General features: G+C 38.3%; 1 protein-coding gene across 2 annotated transcripts in view; it reads right to left on the bottom strand.

Moving 5' to 3' along the window:
• Nucleotides 1-457: 457 nt before the first annotated feature.
• SLC15A2 (solute carrier family 15 member 2) overlaps nucleotides 458-11,074 on the bottom strand; it is a 34,554-nt gene continuing 23,937 nt past the window's right edge. For both annotated transcript variants that reach the window (XM_045851611.1, XM_045851612.1), the window contains 7 exons: nucleotides 10,122-10,286; nucleotides 9,920-9,966; nucleotides 8,413-8,523; nucleotides 7,686-7,782; nucleotides 3,140-3,286; nucleotides 2,230-2,334; nucleotides 458-1,897 (listed from right to left, as the gene is read on the bottom strand). In XM_045851611.1, coding sequence (XP_045707567.1) covers nucleotides 1,721-1,897; nucleotides 2,230-2,334; nucleotides 3,140-3,286; nucleotides 7,686-7,782; nucleotides 8,413-8,523; nucleotides 9,920-9,966; nucleotides 10,122-10,286 — 849 coding nt within the window. In that variant the 3' untranslated portion in view covers nucleotides 458-1,720. The remainder of the gene's footprint in view (nucleotides 1,898-2,229; nucleotides 2,335-3,139; nucleotides 3,287-7,685; nucleotides 7,783-8,412; nucleotides 8,524-9,919; nucleotides 9,967-10,121; nucleotides 10,287-11,074) is intronic.

Below are 11,074 nucleotides of genomic sequence, written 5' to 3'. Positions count from 1 at the left end.
AGAACACTCACCATGTTAGGCTCTATGAAATGTTTTGTGATTTTACTGCAGGATTCCTCAGAATCTTTAATATACAAATGTTAAGAAGATATAATATGCCCCATTCCCAAAATCTGTTTGTCCGTAGAAACTTTTATTCACAGAGCACTGTTAATGTCCCTTCATACAATATTTCCTTGAACAGATTGAGTTAAAGCTGCTCTGGTTTGCATCAAAGTATCTGGGGAAACTGGGTGGTGCTGCTGTCACTTCCATACTTCTGAAACCTGGGGCACTAAAACTGAGGTATATGCCATTTGGGAAACTGGAGCACCCTCTCTTACTTGTTACCTCTATAGTGTCAGACTCAACACTGCTCTAAGTAAGAATAGTGGAGCAAAATCAATGAAAATGAGAGTTTCTAGCACAGTGGTTCTGAACTTTTTTCTTAGCAATACATTGCAATGGCACTCCCATGTCTGTCAAAGGATTCATTTATTGTGTGCAAGGTTATATTTCCCACGTTTTTCATGAACATAGAAACAAACAAACAAACCCTCATGTTCTCCCCTCCCCCCGACTGTGAGAGGATCCTCATATGAAATCATGCCCCTCCATTGAGCATCACCATTGTAGAGACTCACACCTAGAGTATTAATATAACTTTTTAATAAGCAAGAAATTCTCAAGCCTAAATGAAGAAATGGCCTTTAAAAATTGTGAGAAAAGTAAAACAAGAAAAGTTATCAAAATGGAGCTCCTTATTTGAGGCTGAGGAGAGTAGTAATAAAAAAGGAAGATGGATTCACAAAAATATTGCTGTTATTAAATATCTGTTGCAATAAGCAAGACATAATATAATAATGAGAAGAGGCTGGCCCCCAAACATTGAAAAGACAGAGTTTCAAAATTATAGTTAGTGTATACACAACTGTCCACCGGAAGACATAAACCAGGGCTGAAGCATGGTAGCCCCTCAGAAGAATGTCTACTGTAGAAGGGTTCATCTGATTTCTACAATTTATAGCCATTTCTGTTTTCCAGAACCATATTTACCAATGTTTACTATGTTTAAGTTGATTTCCAAATATCTATCAGCCCTGAGAAAGGGGTGTTTGGGATAGTAGATAAAATACTATAATTATAATAAAGATATATCTTCTACTGGGTTAATAAAGTATCATTCTGTACTGAAAAATTTATTAAGGTTTTATCAAACTTGGATAGCTGATAAGCCAGCCCCTGGACAAGATCACACCATATATACTAATTCTTGAAGTCCCTGTGAATATTCAATGACACTGCTTATGAAGAAACATGAACTACTATTGCTCCATTTCTGCAATTTTGCCTCTAAATTGGCATCTCTGAAAGTGGGGTCATCTGTTCTAAATAGTAGGTAGAGGAATTCTCACATAATTTTGCATACCCACAGAGACTAATCTCAATTATACTTTTGTATTTTCATGGCCATTTGGAAATACCAGGCCAGCTTCACAAACACTACACAGGTTTACTGAGTTCACTGATACATGGGAAGATACAGAATCTCAGGGGCCTTGCTCTTTAATGTACTTCAAATTCCAGAATTTCCTCTATCATGGGAGAAAAGTAGAGGAGATCAGCTCGGATATGATGCTCCCTCCGATCCCTAACCAAACAGGAGAAAAAAAAATGCTTAAAATTCAGTGATGACTAAGACCAGGGTCAGGAATTTGGGCGGGGGCAGAGTCTTGGGTGATTACAGCTTTGTGTTATTGGTCTCCAGATTGGTCATATCCTCTTGGATATGGGGACTCCGCTTATCTTCTGGCTCCATAATATCCTCTGACTTTACAGGAACATAGTAGTAGCCCATGATGGAGAAGATCAGGAAAACCAGCAGCAGGAGACAGGAAAACAAAATGAATTCAGCCCACTGCAGGAAGAAATAAATATAAGAAAAAATACAGAGAAACCTGAAACTGAAGGGATCTTCAAAGGATGAGAACTGGGGAGAAGACTGACCCAGGCTCACCATTTAGGCAGAGGTTTGTTAGAAGAAGACTGGGTTCACTGATCTTTCTTTACATGGTCATGTGGTGGCCATTACTGAGACTTCATATGTCTGTTTTTCTTGCAAAGTCTGTGTGCATCTAACCCATCTCACATGGGGAACGTGGGAGGCAGAGGGGTGGGGGAGGAGGAAGAAGAAAAATCTCAAGGGGAAACCTTGGATAGACAGATGCTCTTTTTCTCTCAGATCAATACCTGTACCAGGCCACTGAACTGTGCTACAGCAAGCACAATGACATTCCCAACTCCAATTGTCAACAGCCAGGCTGCCTGGAGTACCGATTTCATGCTAGAGGGAGCCTAGAGAGAACACGAGTTTGTCAGTAAATGAAATCCCTACACCACCCTCATGCTCCATGCATCTATCTAGAATAATTCTTCCACAAAAGTTTACAGATTTAAACTTTCCCCACTGAGTTCAGCTATCACATTGACTCAGAGGGTGTTAATAATGTTAACAGTAATAACAGGATGGAGCTCTTAACAAAATATTTTAATTCATTATGTTACATAATCTTCATTATAACCCTAAGAAACTAGGTCTGTCAGTATTCTTACTTTATACATAATGAAAAATAGCATTAGAGAAATAAAAATTCACTTGCTCGGGATTACATAAATTGTGCAGCCAAAATTTGAACATAGATAATTTGACTCCATAGTCCTTCTTAATTTTTAAGTATTCTTTCAGATATCAAATACCATAGGCTACTATGCTATTCTGTGATCCTGGGAAACAAGATGACCCTCTGTTCAGGGTCACTGTCATTCATAAGGAATCTTCATATATGTGGCCAACATATATGAAGGTCTTGGCCACAATACATAGCTATTTACGGCAGTGCCAGAATTAAAATTCACCATCCTCCACCAGGGGTGTCCAATCCGTGGCCCCCAGGCTGCACGTGACTGAGGATAGCTATGAATGTGGCCCAACACAAAACCATATATTTACTTAAAACATTATGAGATTTTTTTTGTTTTTGTTTGTGTATTTAATGTGTGGCCCAGGACAACTCTTCTTCCAGAATGGCCTAGAGATGCCAAAAGGTTGGACATGCCTGCAGCATATGTCTCTTTTTACTTTCCACTTGCAAAGACCTACCTGAGAATAAGAAAACTCAAGTCCTGTGACAGAGAACATGACCTCCCCAGCTGAAACCAGTATATATTGTGGCAGCTGCCATGCAATGGATATTTTGTTGGCTGGGATGTCTTCTGTCTTCCACACCTGAGGACCCTGATTGGTGTTCTTTGTGAGGGAAAAGATAAGTTTGTCACTACTCTCAAGTACCAATTCCTTACATACAGCATTCTATGACTTGTTATCCATCCCCTCTTTGTATTTTTAAAGTATATTTTATTGATTATGCTATTACAGTTGTCCTAATTTATTTCTCCCCTTTATCCCCCTCTGCCTTGCACCTCACCACCCTCCAGGATCACCACCCCTTAGTTCATGTCCATGGGTCACACATATAAGTTCTTTGGTTTCTCCATTTCCTATACTATCTTTAACCTCCCCCTGTCTATTTTGCACCTACCAACTATGCTTCTTATTCCCTGTACCTTTTCACCCCATTCTCGCCTCCCACTCCCCACTGATAACCCTCCATGTGATCACCATCTCTGTGGTTCTGTTCCTGTTCTAGTGTTTTGCTTAGTTTTTGTTTTTTAGGTTCAGTTGTTGATAGTTGTGAGTTTATTGTCATTTTCCTGTTCATACTTTTTTTATCTTCTACTTCTTAGATAAGTCCCTTTAACATTTCATGTAATAAGGGCTTGTTGATGATACACGCCTTTAACTTGACCTTATCTGGGAAGCACTTAACCTGCTCTTCCATTCTAAATGATATCTCTGCTGGATAGAGTAATCTTGGATTTAGGTCCTTGTCTTTCATGACTTTGAATAATTCTTTCCAGCCCCTTCTTGCCTGCAAAGTTTCTTTTGAGAAATCAGCTGATAGTCTTATGGGAACTCCTTCCTAGGTAACCTTCTCCTTTCCTCTTGCTTCTTTTAGGATTTTCTCTTTATCTTTAATCTTGGGTAACTTAATGATGATGTACCTTGGTGTGTTCCCCCTTGGGTCCAATTTCTTTGGGACTCTCTGAGTTTCCTGTAAGTCCTGGAAGTCTATTTCCTTCATCAGATTGGGGAAATTTTCCTTTATTATTTGTTCAAATAAGTTTTCAATTTCTTTCTCTTCCTCTTCTCCTGCTTGTACCTTTATGATTTGGATGTTGGAGCATTTAAAGTTGTCCCAGAGGTTCCTCAGATTCTCATTTTTTTGAATTCTTATTTCTTCATTCTGTTCTGATTGGATCCTTATTTCTTCCTTTTGTTCCAAATTGTTGATTTGAGTCCTGGTTTCCTTCCTTTCACTGTCGGTTCCCTGTATATTTTGCTTTATTTCACTTTTTAAGTCTTCATTTCTTCCTTCATTTTGAGACCAAACTCAATAATTTCTGTGAACATCCTGATTACCAATGTTTTGAGTTCTGCATCTGATAGGTTGTCTATCTCTTCATCGCTTAGCTCTTTTTCTGGAGTTTTAATCTGTTCTTTCATTTAGGCCATATTTCTTTATCTCAGTACCCATTACCTTATAAGGGGCAGAGCCTTAGGTATTAGCCAGGACAGGGCAAACTTCTTTGCTGCATAGCGGTGCTGTCTCTTGGGGTGGGGTCAGAGAGAGAACAATGCCACTTGCTTGGCTCTTGCCCCACTTTCCATCACTTCCCTTGCTTCCCACAAGTGGATTTCAGGTGCTGATTCCTCAGGTGGGTGAGTTTGTGTACATTCTAGGACCCCATGGGTCTCTCCAATGGACTGTCCCGAGAGACTGGGGGTTTCTCCCACCTTTACAATCCCTACAGAATTTTACAGCCAGAGGTTTTCAATCTTTCGTTTTCCATGTGGAAACCCTGGGTTTCATAGTCTGTCTTGCTCTCATTGTTCCTTCCAGCTTATCTGGGTGTAAATGTAGGACCAACTGGTTAGCCAGCCGCCACCTCACCCACGTGGTCCACTGCCTTGCTGCAACCTCTCCTCCTGCCTGGTTGCCCATCTCCACCCCTCTTACCAGTCTGGATGAATGTTTCTTTAATTCCTTGGTTGTCAGAGTTCCATACACTTTGATTTTCTGGGAGTTCTGGTTGTTTTTTGTTTTTAAATTGGTTGTTATCCTTCTTCTGTTTGTGTGAAGTAGTGGAGCATTTCTACCTGTGCCTCCACTTGGCCAGAACTACTCTCTTTGTATTTTTATCCTTTTGCTCCCCTCAAGAGATTGAGCAATTTTTACACAATTTTAATTGTTTAGAATTCCCTTCTTTAACACTGCACTCACTTGCCTGAGTGATGACAATTGATGGCAATACCATCATTGACAGAGTCCTTAAAAGTGGCAGAATATTTTGATATTATGTTTTGGATTCCCACCATTTTGACCTATTGGGTATTTTGATCCTAATCAACATTTTAAGTATAAAATGGTATCTGAATTATACAAACACAATGAATTTTCAGAAAACATGTTCTTGAGAAAAGTTTAATTCATTTTCCTGTATAAGTAGAATTAAATTGTTTTCAATATTTTCCATTAAATTTTTTATTTTACTAAAATTTTATCAGAATGAATGATTTTCTTGGTAACCCTTACACTGAAAATTGTATTGGTCAATTTTAAAAAACCCGCATTAAATACCACCTGATTTTTTTTTATTATTTTCAATTTTATTTATTTAATTTTAAAGAGGGGGCAGGGATTGAAAGAAAGAGAGAGAGAGAAACACTGATGTGAGAGAGAAACATCAATCAGTTGGCTCTCATTTATGCCCCAGCCATGGACCAAATCCACAACTCGGGCATGTGCCCTGACTGGTAATAGAACTGGTGACCTTTCACTTTGTGGGATAATGCCCAACCAACTGAGCCACACTGTTCAGGGCCCACCTGCTATTTTGAATTCTTTTTACTGGCCATACTTTTTTTAACTTAAACCTTACACACTAAAATTTTCAAAACTGCAATTTTTTTGTAAAATTTTGGTCAAAAGAAATTTTTAGGCTCAAATTTTTGTTATGAATATTACCAAATATACATGATTCTACAATCTTTTGTCTCTAAAACTTCTTTTACTGTATGTAGGTTTTTAGCTATGATTGATTTTATATAAATTGTATCTACTAATGTTTGTTATAAATTGAATGGAATTTTTAAAATTATATATATTTCTTAGAGTAAAACCATTTTTAGATAGTAGGTATAATACCTGGACATACAATGAGAAAAAAATGGCAACTTTAAAATCAAGATCAGAAGTCCCTGAAATAAAATGTTTTGGATGTCCAAATGTGGTTGATTCTCTGAGTCAAAGGGCCATTGGGTTCAAAATAATAAGGTAAATTTTGCTTTAGTAGATACTGGGCATATACAATATTTGAGTCTTCTCAGCCTCTGAGAAAAAAGACCTGTGCTTCTAAATCAAGTTCACATACTCAAATATCCATATGTAGGTGAGTAAATGTGGCTGGCTGACTGGAAATGAGGACCATGTGGTATACTGGACAGCACAGGCCCCATCTAAAGGGTACAGCCATTACAGCACCAGCCAACTGACATGGGATCCTTGTTACAAAATCTTCTGATATTGTTTTTAAGAAATGTTATGAATCTAGCTTTTAGGTAAAGTCTCTTGAATTTTAAATATTGGCAAGTAATAATAATAATTGTAATAATAATTGTTGTCATCAATACTGTGCAGACCACACAAACCAGAATATGGAAGAACTTGGCCCCCAGGCCTCCAATTTATGATCTCTACTCTAGATGCTTATTAGATCCTGGCATTCAGAAACAACACACATGATCTCTGTCTTGAGCAGCGTGTTAGAAATAGAACAAACAAAAAATTCTGGGAGTAAAACCCAGAATACAAGCATTATGGGTATGGTTGTGCCGCTTAAAACTTACATGTTGAAGTTTGAACCCCTAGTACCTGATAATGTGACCTTATTTGGAAATAGGGTTGTTGCAGAATGATTAGTCAAGTTAAAATGAGGCCATCAGGGTGGGCCCTAATTCAATATGACTGGTGTCTTCTTTAAAAAAGAGAAATGTGGATATGGAGTTCTCCCTGCATGGACAAGCATCCTTGTAAAGATAAAGGCAGAGATTGAGATTATTTGTCTACACACCTGGGAACACCAAGTATTTCCAGAAAACCACTAGAAGCTGGGGAAAAGGTATGGAAGATTTTTCTGCACAGTCCTCTTAAGGATGCAACCCCTCCAACACCTTGATCTTGGACTTCCTGACTTGCATGTAGAGTCAGTCAAAAAGACATAAATAATCTTTGTTTTCTTAGGGCCATAATGAGACTGAAAGAGCACATGTCACCTCATAGCAATGGCTCCAGATAAATTGTCTTCCATGCCTCTAGACCCCGTCCCTCCTGCCAATGCTACCTCTTTTAATGCCCCCTGTGGAGACCTTAGTAAGCTTTCTAAAGATATAACAGCCTATCATCTCCCACTAGAAATATGTATGGGATCCTGTCTTGCCACAAAGTCTCCTTTCGATTCCAGGATAGACATAGATATACATACAGATATATGGAAGGAGAGTGCAGGGGTGGCCATGTGCTACTTACATTAGTAATAACAAACAGGTAAACTGCACCAAAGTCTAGTAGACCCAAATTCAGTGAAAAGTCATCATCTTCTGTTCTACAATGCACCTCAGGGTATCTGGAACAGGAGGAGTTTAGGTTAGAATAAACATTGTAGCTTAGAAAAGCACTCCCATTACCAGGGGAAGGATCTCATTTCTTTATCGGTGGTGAGTTGGATATCCAAGCCACCATTTCTCTTAAAGAGAGGAGTCTTAAGGAGTCAATTATTTTCATGCCAGGCTTTTCTGCCACTGATCTGAGCCCTTCATTGTCTGTTGGGTATTTTTTTTTAACTTAAACCCAAATAAAGAAAGCACAAATCATCTTCTTCTGTGGACTCCAGGCCCTAAATATTCTCATCTAAGTCTTATGAATTTTTCTCCACACAAAACAGTGAACCCAAAAGGATAAGCTGGAAGTAATGATGTGCCAACAGGCAGTACACAATAAGCTTTGCAAACCTCCCAGAGATGAGCCTTATTAAACTACACAGTATGGCCTTCACAGCAGTCATGATCTCAGTATATCTGTGTAGAGAAAGGTGAGACTGAGGGGAAAAAGGCAAGGGTCTAAAAGGAGTTGGAGTCTGTGTGTACTCAAAATTAGCCAAGGTGTACCTACTGTCTCGATATGCCCCCACCTATGTGCAAACATTTAAAAAATTGTTAATAAAATAAAATGTCCAAAGCTGAATAAATGTTCTTACTCTCCTATTTGCACAGTTTTGTAAGCCGACACACCGTAGTCCTCACCAACACTGAGGGAGATATCTGCACCCAGGTTGATATTGACCTCTTTATGCAAAGTGTTAACAAACCTAAGGATAGAGACATTGTCACAGATCAGACAAACCTTCCCAAACAAGGACACATAATAAAAGGGCAGGGGCCTTTTCCGTTCTGTTTACCACTATATCCCAGTACCTAGAACAGTGCCTAGTACGTAAAACATACATCATGTATATTGTTAACTGAGTGAATGAATCAACTCAGATGTAAAAAGTAGTAAAAAGACTGACTAGTAGTCTTAGCTGTCCCTACCTTTCTCTTTCCCGAGGTATTAGCTTTCTATCAGCCATACCCTCACACTGATCTCTAGCTGGGATTGACACTATCATGATCACCCATGGCAGTCTGAGCTTCTTCACTAACCCAGCTTGGTGCGCCCAACTTTTTTCCCTCTTATAATGCTGAGATTCACCAATTAATATTCCATTAAGAAAAATGATTACCAATATTTATATAAAACAGATACTCTATCCTTTTATAAATGAAGTCTTATTTGACTTATGTAAACTCAGACTCCCAGACCACAATAGGTTGTTATCATTATTTTGGAGTACAGACAATCCTGGACCCTTCTGGGATTCTCTTTCTAGTCTTCTGAATCTAGGTCCCTAGACCTAGTATGGGTTTTCTGTACATTTCTACTTTGACAGCTTTTGCCTTTGTCTCTGGCCCATGGGACAAGAAGGGAAGTTCCCTCTAAAATCCTTAATGTTGATCTTTGACTATAGATTATCCTGCACTGATCTAGGAATTTCCCCCTTCACCTCTTCTGGGGATTCCTCTGGTCTTCCAGCTCAAGGAGTTCTATCAACTTTTAACACCAACCACATAAGCTTGATGCACCTGTCTATTTCACATCAGATTCCTGCCACAGAAAGCAGGTGACCTCTTCAGTGCTCCATCTCTGTAACTGTCCCAGGCTGTCTGACAAGACCTTCAGGCTTATCTGAATTCACAACTAAGTCTTTTGACTCCAAATGTGTTATCTTTATTATACCATGATGCCTCTGTAAGTTTAAAATAAAGACTATACTTTACTTTGAAAACACAGTAACAAGAGATATTCAACTACTAACAATGAAGGATTATTTGCTCACTTATAAATTTATCTCTAGTCATCAAAGAGGAAAGTACTGAGTTATTTTCCTGAGAACAAGGGAAGTATAAAATTCAGTAGAGGAGATATGTGCATCAGCGCATAGGAGACATACACAGATACAGGGTCATCTTTGAACACCACACTGGAAAGCAAGCCTATCTGTTCTGTGTCCCAGAAAATGCCTTCTGACACCCATGCCTCTGACATTCTAGGAGAGGGAATCCCTATACAGGACAAGTGGAATGTTAGGCCTCATCATCTGAAGATCAGAAGAGACACAAGATTCAAGAGAACAGAGTGGCCCGGGGTGTCCTTGACATCCAAACCTCACAGCTGTCATCCCATTGGTTGTTATGTTTTCTGCATCCTTCACCTGAAATAGAGAAAAGTCAAAATTAGTTATGGCTGACAACAAGGAACCAATAATCAGAAAATTTTATCATTGGGCATATCCTCGATAAGATATTGCTGAGCCAGCCATTATACTCTAAGATAACAATTTGGAGCCTAAGCCATTTCTCAACTTACCATCATACTGGAAATATTTTCCCCATCTTTTCGAATGACTAAAGTGTACCATTTCTTCTCCTCCACAGAATGCTCAGTGTAGACAGACAAATTTCGATATTTCAGGTGGAATTGGAAATTCTGGCTTTCTGTCTTCAGGTGGAGTTTGGAAGGGTGTGGCATTTTCTGTAGAAGAAAAATCCTATCACACTCACCCTCTACCACATCTTGGACATCCTAATCCCAGAGCATCCCAGAGTGGGCAACTTCATGAGGTACTTTCAACATTATCATTTAATCTAGTAAATCCATTTTTAGGACAATACCAGAGGAGTAATTAGAGGCAGGCATAAATATTTATGAGTAAGGGTATTCATCATAGGGTCATATATAATAATAAAAAAACATAAATATTTATAAGGAAATTTTTTAATAAACTATGATATATCCATAGGAATATTATATGTCCATTAAAATCATGTTCTCAAAGATTATATAAGGATATGGGAAAAATGCTTATGATACAATTAATGTTAAGAAAGAATCAAGATCAATAATACAGTTTCAGGACTGTTTAAAAATTAGATTGTTTATTTGGTTATAAAAAATGCTCACTGTGATTATCTCTGGGTGATGGAATTATAGATGGTTTTTGTATCTTTCTACATACTCCCCAATTTTCAAAAACAAATGTATATTACTTTTTAAGTAAATATTTCAGAATATGTACAGTAATAGTTTTGAAAACATTCAGGCCAGACTTTTTCAAAGGAAGTGTGGCTTAGAGGCAGTTTGAAATAATGATACAAATAATAACTTGTTGAGAGCTTACAATGTCCCTGACACTATGCTAAGCATTTTATATAGAATACTTATCCTTACAATAGCTTCTGACTTAAAAATTACTTCCATTTTACACATGGTAAAACCTAGAGAGGTTTGGAGATAAAGAACTTGTTCAGGGTCTTATAGCT

The sequence above is a fragment of the Phyllostomus hastatus genome, unplaced genomic scaffold (genome assembly GCF_019186645.2).
Source record: "Phyllostomus hastatus isolate PE091 unplaced genomic scaffold, TTU_PhHast_1.1 phas_contig_86, whole genome shotgun sequence".
In the NCBI taxonomy this organism is placed as follows: Eukaryota; Metazoa; Chordata; class Mammalia; order Chiroptera; family Phyllostomidae; genus Phyllostomus; species Phyllostomus hastatus.
This window is presented reverse-complemented; position numbering and strand designations above follow the sequence as displayed.